The 17015-nt window shown below is 52.0% G+C and overlaps 1 protein-coding gene across 3 annotated transcripts; it reads right to left on the bottom strand.

Annotated features, from left to right (window-relative positions):
• Positions 1-781: 781 nt before the first annotated feature.
• On the bottom strand, positions 782-15361 carry Znf598 (zinc finger protein 598, E3 ubiquitin ligase). Of its 3 annotated transcripts, none has more exons than XM_040748273.1 (12): positions 15124-15361; positions 6317-6429; positions 5584-5713; positions 5157-5368; positions 4800-5017; positions 4171-4288; positions 3616-3803; positions 3412-3490; positions 2538-3298; positions 2024-2180; positions 1777-1927; positions 782-1699 (listed from the first exon to the last, which is right to left on the bottom strand). In XM_040748273.1, the coding sequence occupies exons 1-12, from the start codon at positions 15340-15342 to the stop codon at positions 1346-1348; spliced, it is 2700 nt and encodes an 899-aa protein (XP_040604207.1). In that variant the 5' UTR covers positions 15343-15361; the 3' UTR covers positions 782-1345. The 3 variants fall into 3 exon arrangements, with proteins under 3 accessions (XP_040604207.1, XP_005081662.3, XP_040604208.1); XM_005081605.4 differs by having other exon boundaries at positions 2538-3301; positions 15124-15360; XM_040748274.1 differs by having other exon boundaries at positions 2538-3301; positions 4180-4288; positions 15124-15360.
• Positions 15362-17015: the final 1654 nt, after the last annotated feature.

Raw genomic sequence — 17015 nt, 5'->3', positions numbered from 1 at the left:
GCCACAGAGAAACCCTGCCTCGAAATCCACCCCCCCAAAAAAAATCTTATTGTAATCCCTCCCCCACTTTTAACTTTATGTTTGATGCCAGGCATAGTGGCACATGTCTTTTAATTTCAGCACTCAGGAGGCAGAGGTAAGTGGATCTCTTTGAGTTCAAAGTTAGCCTGGCCTACAAAGCAAGTTCTAAAACAACTAGGATTGTGTAGAGACCCTGTCTCAAAAAACAAAAGAACTATGTTTGAATGCATGTGTGTAAATGTTAGAGAACAATTTGTAGGACTCTCCTAATGTGGGTTCTAGAGATCAAACTCAAGTCACCACGCTTGGCAGCGACCACTTTACCCACTGAACCATTTTGTTGGCCCTATACCTGTCACTCCCTCAGCCCCAACTTATTTTCTCATTATGTAGCCCTGATTGTCCTGGAACTCACTCTGTAGACCAGGCTGGCCTTGAACTCAAGAGATCCACCTGCCCCTCCCTCCCAAGTGCTGGGATTAAAGGCATTTGCCACCACTGCCCAGCCATGTACTCCTATTTTTGAAAGGCAAGTTTCATGGATTCTGAATTATGTCACATATGGCCAGGTCTGTTATGGGAAACCTGGGCAGTGCCTTAGCTCCATGTAGGACCCAGGACTGTCAACGTTTTCCTGTGAACAAATCCCTGCTGTCAATTCACACCTCTAGGCCTCCTTGCATCATGTTATATAATAAGTGCATGTACCTAGGCTTCCTGATACACTCAAGAGGCAGAGATACTCAGGACACCAGCTATGTGCAGTACTGCAAAATAAATTTATTTGAAGATAAACTGTCTTTTATAAAATGTCAGAGGCAATTTGAGATCTTAGATTTAATTTGTCTCATAAAAAGATTGAACTTCAAGTAGCACAATTTTGTGTCTTTTTAATCTGGAACTTTCTCTCTGAGACAGTCAACTGTTTACACAACACACTTGACATCTGACTCCAGCACCAGTGAACTCAAGCTGTCAGCTCTGGGGCTGTAGGCTTGACTCAGGAGGACTCTCTTCAAGCCACTGAGGCATCTAGCTACGACCACAGGCTCAGGTCCCAACATCCTAGCCCTTCCCTCCCCTGGCACATTCCAAACACAATACAAACCAAGGCTGGCTCTCTGCCAAGCAGGGGACAGAACCCATGAGTGATGGTGCACAGACAGGTAGACCGTTCCTGATGTCCTCCTGGCAGGCCTGACCAACCAGGAGGCCTGAGCCTCAGCCTTCCCAGGGCCCAACCTAGCTGCTTGGCAGCTGGGAAGAGGAAGGAAGGAGAAAGGAGGCGCTAGGGTGTGACAGCTCTTGCCCTCACCAGTAGAAGCTACGTAATGACCCTGGCAATGGCTTGAAGGGAGGGGAAGTCATCGTCCCGGGCAGCGTGCAGTGCCTGGTGGCTGCTGATGTCACCTTGTGCCAGTACCTGCTGGCAGGTAGGGCACACACAGCAGTCCAGGCCCAACTGTTGGGTGTTAGTCTGCCATACACTCTTCTTGTTCCTCTTAGACTTGGAGCTGGGAGGCCTCTCACGACTGCAGAAGTCAGTGTGTGCGGACAGCAGCTCCTGCTGTTTGGCTGTATCTGGCAGGAGAGCCAGCAGCTCACTGAAGATCTTCTGGAAGTTCTCCCCAAGCAGGTCTCGGCAGCTTTTGTAGTACTGAGCCGCAGAGATCATTCCCTGCCACCCAGAGAGCCACAGCCAGTCATTCTCACTCTAGGAAAGGCAGGCCAGCCTCCCAACTGCTCCCACCTCACCTGTCTGAACTCCCCTGAGTGGCTCTTAAACTTGCTGAAGCAGGCCTCATCACTCTGCAGAAAGTCCTTGATGGACTGGATGAGCTGTAGGTTCCTCTCCCGGAAGTTCTCAGGAACTAAGTAGGCTCGTGGTGTGGGTGTTAGCCGGGGTCTGAGGTCAGATGAGGAGGCTTGAGCCTTTCCTGTGGCTTAGGTTGTACCCTCCCACTAGCCCCCAGTGGCAGGTCAGGCAGACCACCCCACTTACGCTTTCATGGTGGTGGTGGGACTGGGAACACAGGTTGGGTGGGAGCTGGGCAGGAAACTGGAGAAGCCAGGGGGTGGCTTGCTGATGGGAGGCACCAGGCCCGGTGGGAGTGGGGGTGGAGGCGCTGTGCCCTTCAAGAGCACCACGGTGTTAAAGCCTGCAGGGTGACACAAGAACCTCAATGTGGTCCCAAGTAGTGCAGCTTTGCTGAGTATTCAGCCCCAGTGGGTTGACCTGCCCACATCCAGCCCCACAACAGGCTCAGGACCAGAACCCCACGTGGTGGGCTCACCACTTTAGGGAACTCTAAGCCCTACAAAGTACTATGAAGTAGTTAGTTAACTGTGACAGCTCAAGGTGGCACCTGCATCCAGATTGGACACAGCAACACGCAAGTTTCCTCTAAAGGAGAACTGCGAGTCTACCACACATTCCCATTCTGGACTTCAGCCCTGACACTAAGACTCTGGCACTTCTCAAAAACCTGAGGAACCCACTAGTATGGCACACATACCTGGGGGAGGAGGCATTCTGGGTGGACAAGGGCCTCCAAGTGCTGGGAAATCTTCCTGTGGTATGTGACAGGGGAGGGGACCCAGGGGCCTTGGGAGCCCTGGAGGTTCCTTTGGGGTGCTCCGTGCCTGGGCTGGCCCCTCTGAATGTCCATTGACGATGGTTACTGGCACTTCAGCTTTGCTCAAAGGGGATTCAGGGACCTGCTCAGCCCCAGAGGGCTTTGGGATATGACCAGGGGGCAACAGTGGGGATGATGTGGCCCCAGTCTTCTCAGAGCCCACCTTCTTCTTCTTGCCAACCTTGGTGGAGCTCTGGGTGGCAGCTGGTGCCAGCAAAGAAGAGACAGCCACGGTGGTGGGCACACTCCGAAGCTCCTGCACAGTGAGGCCACCACCCTCCTCCTCATCCACTGGGGCTGGGCCACCCTTCCGGCCACCCTTGCTCCCCTTCCCTGCCTTCCGGGGAGGCTGGATGCCACCAACTACAGCCTGGGCCCCTGGTGTAGGTAGGTTCCCTTTCTTGCTGCAGCTGCTGTTCCAAGCTGAGATGAGGCTGGAGGGGGCATTGCTGGGCTTGGGTGCTGAGGAAACCAAGGCAGGGAAGTCCTCTTCCTGGAAGGTGTTCTTGCCCCTGGGAGGACCAGGATAAGCCAGGGCCAAGCCCACAGAGCCTGGGGTAACGGCTGTGCAGCAGGAGGAAGTAGAGGCACAGAGACTGGGGAAGTCTTCATCCTTGAGCTTGGGGTTAGGTGGTGGAAGGCTGCTGCATCCAGGGAGGGAAGGACTGGTCAGCGGTTCACCACCAAGACTTGGTCAACTCTGCCCCGTCTATCACAGACACCACACACCCTTCTTCCCAGTTCCCAAACATACTTTGAGGGAGCAGCCACTGGACCTGTGGCTGGGAAGGCTTCCTGGCTTACAAGACCATTTGTTGAGGCTTCCTTGGAGCCTACAGACATGAGATGGGTCCAGGTAAGGCTGTGAGGGTGGACTTGGGGAATATGAGATGTTGAATAGGAGCTGGCAGCTTTTCCCAAGCCCAGGAAGGGTTGCCATTAGGTGGGATTCAGTTACCTGGGCCTTCACCCTGAGCCCGGGGCAGGCGCCGGGGACCACGGGACTCCTCAGGCCCCCTGGCTGCTGTTTCCTCTTTCTTGGACCTGCTACCCTCTTCTCGGTCCTCAGCCCTATGAGTCTCCTCTTGCCGTTGAGCAGCCACAGAGGCCCGGATAGCAGCTGCCACTTCTCGGTCTTCTTCTTCCCTAGGATGGAGTAGGGATGGGGGAAGACCTCAGACTGGGCAAGACCCAAAGGCGCCGCCGCAGACGGGCAGTATCTAGGCTCAATCCCTGCTGCAGCCTGGGCACATGCTTGCTGTGCAGGTACTTCCTGCACAACTGTACCCTGCTCCTGAGTGCCATTCCTCCCCCCAGAGGCTGTTGTCTCTGGCTAGCAATAAAGAAGTAAGAACATTCTACTTGCTGAGCAGACATTGTTGCCACCCTCAGGACCCCAGGAACTCTGGCTGGAGCCCACTGACCTCATGCCTATTCCCAGCTTGACTGCTGGCAGCTGCCACCACGTGGAGGTGGTGCCAGGAGAATGTCAGTGGTATGCAAATCCTCCCACCTCTTGTACCTCCAGCTTCCCCGGCGGTTCTGCTGGGCTCCACGCCCGCTGGCCCGGCCACCTCGGCCCTGGCGGTTGTACCTGTCCACCTCCTCGTAGTCCTCGCCACTGACGACTCCTATGGTTAGTACATAGCTTGTCATTGTCCCAGATTAACAGAGCACCAAAAAATATGCTGTCCAGGCGGCAGAGGCTTCCCCACCCCCACAGCTTATGATCCCCAAGGATAGGCCAGACACTGCAGAATTAAAACCAGCCATGACCTCCCCCTAGAAACTGGTACCCAATTGGTGCAAGACCATTGGGGTAGGGGGGCTGGGCTCTACCTTAGAAGATGGGAAATGTGGAATGGGCCTCAGTGATAGTCTCTTGAGCAGAGAAATAGCCTAGGAACTCCAGAGCCATAAAACAATGGAGAGGGCGTAAGTGGATAGCAAGGAGCTCTGAACTATCACTAGGCTTCGGTGCTCAAGTAAGGGATGAGTGAGGAGACAGGCTGAGTGGGTTTCTCCTGTGTTTCTCAGTTGAGCAAGAGTCTAACTGGGACCTGGGTCTAAGGTCTGGGAAGCAGGTACTCACAGAAGGCACCAGTACCTAAGCCTTGCTGAGCCTATGGGCACCTAGCTCACCCTCACTCCGGCGTGAGTGCCGTGGTGCAAAGCTAAACTGAAGGTCAATCTGACGGTTCTGACGCGCCTCGGCCCGGCTGCGGCTGTGGCAAGCTGTTTTATGAGCCTTTAGGTCAATCTCAGTACGGAAGGCATGGGTGAACTGCTCAGTGCTGCAACGGCCCTCCTCACATAGGAAGTGCTTCTCCCGGAAGTGCTCACGCAAGTACGCATAATCACTGGCAGACAGAGTGAACAGAAGTCAGATCATCTACTGCACAACCAGGTAATTCCCAGAAAAGTCCTAGGAGTGTCACCACTACATCCCTGCAGCACCCCAGGTCCTGCCCACCTCAAGTACTTCCAGGCCCCACCCACCTATAGTAGTCCTGGGCCCCGTCGGAGTCACAGAAGTGGCAGAAGTAGTGGTCACGGCGCAGGTGCTTGAGCAGCTCATCATTGTCCAGGTAACGCTCATCACAGAACTTACAGAGCGGATGTCCCCGATGGGATGTGTCATCAGGGTCACCCTGCATGCGGTGCCTCGCCAGGTCCTTGCGTGAGTACCACTTGCGCTCATAGGTGAAGATCTGCAGAGAACATAGGGCTGGACACAGAGTTGGGGCTCCCAAGTCTCCTGACTTCACAGTGCTGCATCATGGACAATGAGAGGACCCTGACAGTACCAACTCTGCACTAGAGCCCACTGAAGGCTGGAGGATCCTTACAGCCCCTAGGAGCCCCTCCCTGCATAGGCAACCTCAGGGGGTTCTCCAGGGCGGGCCTCCTCATCCCCAGGGCACACCTTGAGATGCTTGAGGCACAACTTGCAGCAGAAGAGCTCGTGTTGCTTCCGCATGTGCTGCTCCAAGTCCCCGAAGAGGCCGAAGGATGGCAGGTGGGGGCATCGTGGGCATTCATGCTGCAACAGCTGCCTGGGGAGACACCAGAGCCACCCACCATGCTGGGCTCTAAGTGATGCCATGCCCCCACCCAGGGAGACAATGACCGTGCTCACAGAACATGGGATCCAAGTCTATGGTTCTAGCCCTTTTGGAGTTTTTGGGGACCCCGAGTTAAATATCTTTTTTTTTCCCCTCGAGACAGGGTTTCTCCGTATTGCATTGGAGCCTGTCCTGGCTTTGAACTCACAGAGGTCCACCTGCCTCTGCTCCCGAGTGCTGGGATTAAAGGCATGCACCACCAACACCTGGCATGTTTGCATACTCTTTTTTTTTTCCGGTTTTTCAAGACAGGGTTTCTGTATTGTTTTGGAGGTTGTCCTAGAACTCGCCCGAACTCACAGAGATCTGCCTGCCTCTGCCTCCTGGGATTAAAGGCGTGTGCCACCAACGCCCGACTTGTTTGCATACTCTTGTATCCCTCAAAAGGCTAAAACAGTTGGGCCCCCTCATTTTCACTGTCACCCTGGCAGAGAGCAAGGAGCTCCCTGTCTCACAAGATGGTCCTGAGGTCACCAACACCATGTAATTCCCATTCCTGATTCTGAGGGGCACACAGATGCAATGACCTCTCACCTGTACAATGCAAACACCTTTCCATCTGCAAAATAGATGTCATATTTCTTCTCATGCTGGAGCTGGTGGATGGGGATCATGGCAAAGGCAGGGAGTTTCTTCCCAAAGACTACCTGCAGAGAGAGGGGGGCGAATAGGATCTGGATGGAATGAATGGCCAAAGACCAAGCAGAGCAGAGAGAAGCGGAGCCCTCGCAGTCCTAAGTGAGCAGCCGTCACTGGTTCCATATAGCCTAGGTCTCCTCTCTCAACTGAAGCTGTCTACAAGAACTACTGAGCAGAAGTGATATCTAGGCTCTCCACCAGGAGGCAGCCATGCTTTCTGTAGGCCTGGTATCCACTCAGCACCACCCTAAAGATACAGAGGATAGCCAAGCACACAACTTTCATAGGGTGGTGTGGGGTTGGAGGGCGTGCATTCTAGAAAGCAACTAAGGAAACAGCAAATGTTACATGGCAGCTATCAGGTGACCTTGCACCAGCACCTGGCTACCCTGTCCAGACCCACCCCAGCATGTTTCCATGACACCACAGGAGAAAGGGGACCTCACAAGACATCTGGACCTGACCAGTCTAGTCGCAGCCCCATGACTAGAGTCTAGTCTGCTTGCCTAAATCCCAGACATGAGCCATATACATACTGCAGCCACTGGAGAAGCCACTTAGAGGGTACAAGGCAAGGATTAGAGCACACTGGGAGAGGATCTGGACATCTGAGCCTCCCTCTGCGTGCGTGCAGTCTCTCCTCTCTCTCTCTCTCTCTCTCTCTCTCTCCCTCCCTCCCTCCCTCCCTCCCTCCCTCCCTCCCTCCCTCCCTCCCTCCCTCCCTCCCTCTCTCTCTCTCTCTCTCCATGAAGTTCTTCAAGTGGTGACTTGCAGCACCAATTCCACAGTGACCCTCACTGCTAACCTCTCTGACTTAAGTCCTCGCCCAGGTGCCTCTTTGCCTCCACTCCTGTCTGGTACTGGTTACATGCTTCAGCTTAGCCCTGAAAGCAGCTGAGAGCTTTCAGTACATACCTGCCTTGGGATAAGTCAACCAAGGTCACATGTTGTGTCTAGGCTTAGCCCAGGAGGGTATTTTGAACTAAAATGTAGAAGTTTGGGGCAGCTCAGGAGTGATGAGAGAAAGTGGGCCTACTCACACACCTGGCCCACATATAGGGGCCCCAAGCAGCAAAACAACTAAAATTGGCATTCTGGAAGGACTGGGGGAGAGCCCAACTCCACTTTGTCATGATATACTTGGAAGTGGCACACAGACAAGAATCTATTCCTCTAGCTGGCCCATATCAGGAGCCAAGGGAAGTTCCATGATCCAGCCACACCCCTCTTAGGGATGGGAACAAGTCAGCAGTGGCCCAACAAGCCTCACTGTCATAGCTGGTAAGGCTGGATACAAGCAGGTACCTTGGATGCAGCCATACCCCAACATCATCTTTATTTAGTTTTTAGACAGGGTTTGTAGAACCCAGGCTTGCCAGAGACATGCTTTGTTGTTATAGTTGACCCTGAATTCCTGACCCTCCCTGCCCCAACCTACCAAGTACTAGGGTTACAGGAGTGTATCACCTATCTGGCTTAAGACCATCTGGACTTTTTTTTTTTTGGAGGGGGGGTGTTTCCAGGGTTTCTCTGTGTAGCTCTGGCTGTCCTAGAACTAGCTCTGTAGACCAAGCTGACCTCAAACTCACAGAGATCTGCCTCCGGATTTTACCACCTTCACCACCACCACCGCCTGTCCTAAACAGTGTCTCAATAAGTAGTCCTGATTGACCTATTTAAAAAACAAACAAACCAGCAGGGCGTTGGTGGCGCACGCCTTTAATCCCAGCACTCGGGAGGCAGAGGCAGGTGGATCTCTGTGAGTTCGAGGCCAGGCTGGTGGTTTACAAGAGCTGTGCCTCCAAAGCCACAGAGAAATCCTGTCTTGAAAAACAATAACAACAACAACAAAATCCTAGCACTCAGAAGGCAGAGGGAAGTGGATCTCTGAGAGTTGGAGGCTGGCCTGGTCTACAAAGCAAGTTCCAGGGCAGCCAGGACTATAACACAGAAAAACCCTGTCTTGAAAAACAAAATAAAAAACAACCTGCCTCTTCTTTCAAAGTGTCCAAATTACAGGCATGTGCTGTCATATCAGGCTTAAGGACCATCCTTAAATGGCAGTTACAATGGTGCCCTCCCTAAGGCAACCAATGAGGGCTCACAGTCAGGATTCCTGACATGGGGTGTGTTGCCCCCTCTACAGTGCAGCTTTCTTGTTCCCTGGAAGCTCTTTTCCAGGTCCCAAATATGGACAAAATCCCTAAACTCTGGTTTCGTTTTAAACATTCTAGAGACAGGCTCACACTGAGCTACGCTTTCCAACTACTTCCAAGGTTGCCTCTCTAGCCCAAATCCAAAAGGAGCTTAGGTTACCAGGTGCTGGTGGTGCAAACCTTTAATCTCAGCACTTGGGACACAGAAGCAGGCGGATCTCTGTGAGTGGAGGCCAGCCTGGTCTACAGAGAAACCTTGTCTCAAAAACAAACAAAATAAAAGCATTGAGCTCGGGGCCATGAACTATGCAGAGTGCCGGAGACACAGAGCTTGAGAGCTCCTGAACATAAGCCAGCAGGCATCAGGCACAGCCACACCCCCACTCAGCTTCTCCAAGGCGGGCAGAAGAGCAGTCTGAGGAAACTCCCTGAAGCTGCCAAAAAGCATCCAAGCCCAACAGACGTAGCGGAGGATCAACTTCCTTCCCTAAGGAAGCAGCGCCAGGGACGCCCCCGTCACTGCCACTAGCTCCAGGGACCTCACTCAGCTGTGCACTTGGATCTACTCTGAGTGGCATCTCAGGCTATCATGGAAGAGGTTTATCTACCTTGGAGCTATGGGCACAGCCCCTTGAGCACCTCTGCTGGGCAGCGAGTGCCAGGACATGATGAACAGAGTAGTTCATCTGTGCTAGGCACCTCAGCTTCTGTATCCATGCCCTGAACATGATGGCTTGTTGTTCACCCGCAAACACCCCGTGAACAGACTGAGATAAAGAGCAGTTGTGCCCACAGAAGAGGCAAGGAGATAGCACACATCCTGTGATGAGCAGGTCCACAAGCCAAACAGTGTTCCTTACGAAGGAAGGGCCTGGCTGGCAACCATAGGACTAGGAACCAGATCTACTCTACCGTGTGTCACCAAGGCTAAGAACCAAGAAACACGATTATAAACTGCATGCAGAAGTGATATTAAGGGGCCACTGATGGCGCACGCCTTTAATCCCAGCACTCGGGAGGCAGAAGCAGGCAGATCTCTGTGAGTTCGAGGCCAGCCTGGTCTACAAAGTGAGTTTCAGAACAGCTTCCAAAGCCACAGAGAAACCCTGTCTTGAAAAAAAAAGGGGGGGGGACACTGAGCCAGGTCTGAATAGGGAGTGGGGTAGGAATCTGCCAAGCAGAAACAGGGGGCCCATCAAGGCCCAGGAGTACCAGTCTGGTAAAGGTGTGGAATCTGCACACATCTGGGTCAAGCTGAGGTCGGGAAGGAGACACAGGGATGGTTCAAGAAGGGAATGAAGTACAAGAAAAGGCTTAGGAAAGGGTTTATGGGCAGCAAAGGCCAAAGGCTGGGTATATGGGTCTGAAGTCAGTAGGCTTGGAGCTCTAGGCAGAAAAAAATCTGCCCCTCTTCAGGCAAGAGACCAAGGTCACCTAGACTGCCTGGGTAGGTGATAGAAGAGCAGGGCATCCTGAGGCATCTCCAGCAGAGGGTAAGGCAAGCCCCTCCCTTACTGGAGACATTCCTGTGAGGCTAGGTGGAGACAAAGGAACATGGAAATGAGGGGGAAATGATCTGCCTGGGCTGTAAGGGGACAAAAACAAGGAGTTAGAGAAAGAAGAGTCCTAGGAAAATGGCCACAATCTGAGGAGTAAACTTAGGCCAGGTGTGGGTGGGAGGCTGGGCTATTTTGGGGAGCCCTGGGTGGGTTAGGCAGCATACAATCCAGAGGTCAGGCAGGGATACTTCTGAATCAGTTGTGTAGGACTGGCAATCCAGCTCCAGAGGAGACTGAGGTGGTGGGAAGCTTGCTCAAATGGTGTCTGCCAGGGGACCCTGCTACTCCTTAATTCCAACAGGCACCAAGTGCACAATAAAGAGCAGATAAAGCCTGCAGGCAGTGGAGGCGCACACCATTAATCCCAGCACTCAGGAGGCAGATCTCTGAGTTCTAGGCCAGCCTGGTCTACAGAGAGTTCCAGGACAGACCACACAGAGAAACCCTGTCTCGAAAAAAGTGTACAATGTGTGTGTGGGACTGGAAAGATGGTTCAGTCAGTGGTTAGAAGATTAAGAAAGCTTGCTTCGACGGGCTGTGGTGCTGCACATCTTTAATCCCAGCACTCGGGAGGCAGAGGCAGGTGGATCTCTGTGAGTTCGAGGCCAGCCTGGTCTACAGAGTGAGTTCCAGGACAGCCTCCAAAACAATACAGAAAAACCCTGTCTCGAAAAACAAAAACAAAACAACAATGAAAAATCCCACCATGCTTGGTGATCCTGGTCTTTCCAAAAGTTATCCCTGTTGCGTCCTCAATTGGGCTCCCACCAGAAGATCCAACGACCATGTCTGTCATCTGTGAGCACCACACATGAACTTGATGCCCAAACATACATGCAGGCATATATACACATAAAATAATGATTTTAATTAAAAGATTTATTTTTCTTTTCTCTTTATTTTTTTTTTTTGGTTTTTCGAGACAGGGTTTCTCTGTATTGTTTTGGAGGCTGTCCTAGAACTAGCTCTGTAGACCAGGCTGGCCTCAAACTCAGAGATCTGCCTGCCTCTGCCTCCCGAGTGCTGGGATTAAAGGTGTGCGCCACCAACGCCCAGCTAAGATTTATTTTTCTTTTATGTGTATGTATGCATGTTCTTCCAGAAGATGTTGGAGCCTCTGGAACCAGAGTTACAGATAGTTGTAAGCCTCTATGGATGCTATGAACTGAATCCAAGTTCTCTGGAAGAGAAGCAAGCTTTCTTCTTCTTCTTTGATTTTTTCAATTTTTCAAGACAGGGTTTCTCTATATTGTTTTGGAGGCTGTCCTGGAACTCATTTGGTAGACCAGGCTGGCCCCGAACTCAGAGATCTACCTGCTTCTGCCTCCCGAGTGCTGGGATTAAAGACGTGTACCACCACCACCACCGCCCATCGAAGCAAGCTTTCTTAATCTCCTAACCACTGACTGAACCATCTTTTCAGCCCCCCCCCACACACATTGTACACTTTTTTTTTCTGAGACAGGGCTTTCTCTGTGTGGCCTGTCCTGGAACTCTCTCCATAGACCAGGCTGGCCTAGAACTCAGAGATCCGACTCCCTCTGCCTCTTGAGTGCTTGGATTAAAGGCGTGCGCCACCAACACACGGCCCACCAAGCATGGTGTTATAGACATTTAATCTTAACACCCAGGAGGCAGAGGCAGGTAGATCTCTAGGAGTTCCAAGCCAGCCTATGTATATAATGAGGCTGTCCAAATAAAGGAAGGGAGAGTGGGAGGGACTACAGGCGACAGAGCATTCACAACAGAAAAATACCAATGACTCATCAGGTACCGCCTGCTGACCTGGACCTTGGAGTAATCCTGGGAAGGCCTTCAGCATTCCCCTCCCACTTCCGGCTTGTGGGTGTATGTGGCCTGTGCAGAAACCAGAAGAGCTGGAGATCAACAGGATAAAGAAAATGGCTCTAGGAATACAAGAAGCTCCTAAAGGCTTTGATCACCAGGGTGTGCTGGTGCTAAAGACTTAAGACTCTCCACCACTCAGCACTGAATCGGTGTTTTGTCCACTACCTCCACAGCCTCACGCCAGATACCAGCCCACCTAAGCTGCTGTGCTGAAAAGTCCAGATTGCTCTGGCTCTTCACCAGACACAGCTTCAAAGCAGTGAGCTGTCTCCCTGTATATACCCAGATGCCACTCCAATGTCTCTGTTCAAGGAAGATCAAGGCAGACAGAATTACCCAGCAAAGGAAACTGGCTAGTTCCACATGACAGGGTGTAGCTCTGGCTGGCCTGCCTCTACCTCCCTAGAGAAGATATTAAATGTGTGTACCACCACCTAAAGGCTCTATACAACATTTTTTTGGGGGGGGGGATTTCGAGACGGTTTCTCTGTGGCTTTGAAGGGTTCTCTGTATTGTTTTGGAGGCTGTTCTGGAACTCACTCTGTAGGCTAGGCTGGCCTCAACTCAGAGATCCGCCTGCCTCTACCTCCCAAGTGCTGGGATTAAAGGTGTGCGCCACCAACGCCCCGGCTTCTATACAACATCTTAACATACATCCCTCCTAATTTTCACCTAGTCACATTAAGGGAAGGCAAGGGCATGGTTCAGGGACTAAGGTCACTGTGAGATTCTGGGTATGAACACAAGATATACTCAGGGTAATGCAGGGCTCAGTAAGTGACAAGGAAGGAGGGTGAAAGCAAGGTTACAAGGGAAGGAAAAGCAGGGTGAATGGAGAGGTTGAGCTGGACAATATCATCTCCCCCAATTCCCCAAGAACTCTTGCTGCCCTACGTGGTGATGGAAGCCCAGACTTGGCCAAGGGCACACCCAGTGCCAAACCACACCCCAGTCAGAGCAGGCTGACAGCTCATGTCAACAGCCCCTGCCACAGAGCTCTTAGAAGGTGTGGGGCCCATAAGGAATGAGCTAAAGCTGACATGTGTGTGTTCACTCAATTCCTGAGTGAGATCCAAAGCCCAGGCTAGGACTACACATGTAGTCCTCCAAAAGACTTCCATGTCTTCTTTCCCAGAAGGAAGCTAAAGGTGCGCTGGAAAAACCCAGTGTTTGACTTACTCCATAAGTACATGCAACACTGACCAGCAAAGCAAGCTCCAGCAAGGCCCTCTGAGTAGGCCACCAGCCAAAAGCTTCCTGGGATGTTCTGAACCCCAGACCTCACCCAACAGGGTGTGGCTCCTTCCACCACATTACAGGGTTCTTGCAGTTGCTCTTTCCCAGTATGACACAGGCAGATGCTTAGGGACTACAGTTGACAAATCTAACATAAATATCAAGAATGGGCTGGGCGTTGGTGGCGCACGCCTTTAATTCCAGCACTTGGGAGGCAGAGGCAGGCAGATCTCTGTGAGTTCGAGGCCAGCCTGGTCTACAAGAGCTAGTTCCAGGACAGCCTCCAAAGCCACAGAGAAACCCTGTCTCGAAAAACCAAATAAATAAAATAAAATTTTAAAAAATGGAGAAATGGTTCAATAGTTAAGAGTACTGACTGCTCTTCAGGAGGACCCAGGTTCAATTCCCAGCACCCACATGGCAGTTCACCTGTCTGCAACTCCAGTTCCAAGGAACCTAACACCTATGGCAAAACAACAATGAACACGGAAGGAAGGAAGGAAGAAAGGAAGGTCCGTCTGTCAGACATAGTGGCACACAATCTTAATCCCAGCATTTGGGAAGCAAAGGCAAGCAGATATCTGAGTTCAAGGCCAGCCTGGCCTACATATTGAGTTTCAGGACAGCCAAGGCCACACAATTAGACCCTTGTCTTGAAACGAAATAAAATAGAAAAGCATGTGGGACATGGTGGTGTATTGCCTTTAATCCCAGCACTCAGAAGGCAGACACAGGTAGATCTCAGTGTTTCTCTGTGGCTTTGGAGGCTGTCCTGGAACTCACTCTGTAGACCAGGCTGGTCTCAAACCCACAGAGATCCTCCTGCCTCTGCCTCCCGAGTGCTGGGATTAAAGGCATTCGCCACCACCGTCAATCTGAAGGCAGAAACTGAAGTACAAGCCAGGTGATGGCGACAAAGGCCTTTAATCCCCGGGACTCAGGAGGCTGATCTCTGAGTTTGAGGTCAATATGGTCTACAGAGCAAGTTCCAGGACAAAGAAACCATAGAGGGAGAGAGGGAGAGAGGGAGAGAGAGACCTACTTCTAAGCATTATTGCTATCTCTGCATTACTTCTAAGAACAGGAAAGCAAGATTCCCTGGCAGACACCACTAGTTAAAGCCTTCCATGAACCAACCAGGGTAATTTCACAACGCTGAAGGCAAACAGATCTCTTAAAGGCAGCAAACCAAAGGAAGTCCAGCTGGACACTCCCCACCAACAGCTGACATTGCTGGAGTGTGGGGAAACGCTCCATGCGTCCTCTGACCCCCTCAGGGGCTTCCAAGTCTAGACAATAAGAAATACCCCCTTCCCTCCACTCTGGAAAGAAACTAGAAACTAGAACTAGTAAGGAGGAGGAAAACTTCCTAACATTGTGGACCGCCGAGTACCTGGGAATCAAGCCCTGGTATCACCTCCACGCTACAAATGGAAACGCTGTCTCAGGAGCTGACTAAGGGTCACCGATGGGGCCCAGAAGCCCAACTAGTCTGGAAACGTCCAGTTTACCTTTTTTTTTTCTTTTACAGAGCAGTCAGCTCCTATGGTAGACAGACAGTCCCTGGAGATTCCCCCTGGCTGTCTCCTCCACCTCAGTGACGATCTCAAAAAACTGAACACTCGCAGACAAGAGGGCTCTTGACCTGACCCTGCCCTTTCTGCGGAGGGTCACAGGGGAAAATATCCAAACTTAAGAGTTCCCACAGGCATCGCTCCTCCTTCCCCGGCCCAGCTGCCTCTGGCTTCCCAGTCCCAGGAGGCCCGGTAATCGCATGCTGCCGGGACGGACCACCGGGCCTCCGACGGGAGCGGGCGCGGCCAGGCCGCGGCCGGACACCGAGCAGGCAAAGCCATGAGGAGCCCGCCCTCCCCGCTCCCCGTCGCGCGCCCCGCTGTCGCACCTGGCGCAGCTCCTCGCGACACACGGCGCAGTAGCGCTGCTCGCACAGCACCCGCATCTTGGTAGAGCACCGGTAGCACACCGGGTGATCGCAGCGGCCCAGCGCCGTAGCCTCCAGATCGCCGCAACACAGCACGCAGCTCCCGCCGCCCCGCTCGGGCGCTGCCACTGCCTCCAGAGCCGCGCGCCGCCCCTCGGCGCCCGCCGCCGCCGCCGCCATGGCCGGGCTCCGGCCCCCTCCCGGCCGGCGCGGCACAGCGCGGCACAGCGCGGCCTGGCTCCCGGCAGACCCGCCCCTTCCGTCGACGTCACTGCCCATCCAGGCAACCGCCCCGCCTGGCGGAAGTGCGCATTGCGACTTCCTCCGGGGCCTGATGTGGTCTAAAGCCGGGGTTTGTTCCCGGCATTCTATCCTGAAACTCCTAAAATCTTCCTAGTCATTCAATGCGGGCTCTCTTCTCCTTTCCCCGGCCCTAGTTCTAGAGACGCCGGAGGAAGCACAGGGCATCCAGTATTTTTGATAACCACGAACAGTGTTAGGCTAAGTATCACACTAGCACCGATGGGCCATTCTTGAATTATTGTATTCATATCTGAAATGCCAATTTAACTGGCGTGAGGTTCTGGGTTCCATTCCCATCACAAAATACACATATAAGTCATTAAGCTAGTCATGACTAGATCCAACAACCTTTTCAGGAACTTTTCTGTATAGCCTGGAACATAAGCCTCTGACGGCGCTCTAACAAACTGCAGATCCTTACCAGGAAAGCTGTCATCCAGGCATTCCCACCCAGTCCCGCTAGGGAAGGGACCTCTTGTTCTTTTGGTGTAGGACACACCCAGCCTGGCATAGTACCTAGAACAGGGAAGCACCGAGAGGTACTTGAATGGATAGTGGTGAACGTTAGGCTTCACGTCTCTGGTACTTATGTGCGTGTGAGCTTGCTTGGTCCTCTGAAGCCTGTAACTTCCTCATTTGTGAAACTGGGGTCACCATACCAATTAAGTAAAGTGGACTGGACTAAGTACAATTGCCCTCTTCAGACAGATGAGGGAATTTACCTCTCCTCGGGCAACTGGACAGATGTTAAGCACTGTTAAAATCTTTTGAAATGAAGCCTGGCTGTGGCAGCACACACCTTTAATCCCAGTACTCTGGAGGCAGAGGCAGGCAGATCTCTGTGAGTTTCAGGACAGTCTAGTTTACAAAGTGAGTTCGAGGACAACCAAGGCTACGCCGAGAAACCCTGTCTCGAAAAAAAAATCTGGATGGTGGAGAGAAGGCTCAGTGGTTAAGAGCACTGACTGCTCTTCCAGAGGACTCAGGTTCAATTCCCTGCACCAACATGGCAGCTCACACCTTTAATCTCAGCACTTGGGAGGCAAAGGCAGGCAGATCTCTGTGAGCTCGAGGCCAACCTGGTCTACCAAATGAGTCCCAGGACAGCCTCCAAGACAATACAGAGAAACCCTGTTTCGAAAAACCAAAAAAAAAAAAAAAAAAAAAAAAAACAGAGCAACAAATCTTTTTTTTAACAACCATAAATACTTTTATTGAGTGATGAATGTACACTTCAAGCATTCTATATAGATCAATGAAATCTTGATACAGTGAAAAGCCGGGCGTTGGTGGCGCACGCCTTTAATCCCAGCACTCAGGAGGCAGAGGCAGGTGGATCTCTGTGAGTTCGAGGCCAGCCTGGTCTACAGAGCGAGTTCCAGGACAGCCTCCAAAACAACACAGAGAAACCCTGTCTCGAAAACCAAAAAAAAAAAAAAAAAAAAAAAAAAGTGAAAAACCGACGGGTGATGAATCATTACAAAATAGAAATGTTTCTGCATCTTCAAAATAGCAACAACATAAAGCTTTAACGAATGACTAGACTTAAC

The sequence above is a fragment of the Mesocricetus auratus genome, unplaced genomic scaffold (genome assembly GCF_017639785.1).
Source record: "Mesocricetus auratus isolate SY011 unplaced genomic scaffold, BCM_Maur_2.0 Super-Scaffold_100007, whole genome shotgun sequence".
In the NCBI taxonomy this organism is placed as follows: Eukaryota; Metazoa; Chordata; class Mammalia; order Rodentia; family Cricetidae; genus Mesocricetus; species Mesocricetus auratus.
The sequence above is the reverse complement of the archived record's forward strand: the minus strand, read 5'-3'. Positions and strand labels throughout refer to the sequence as shown.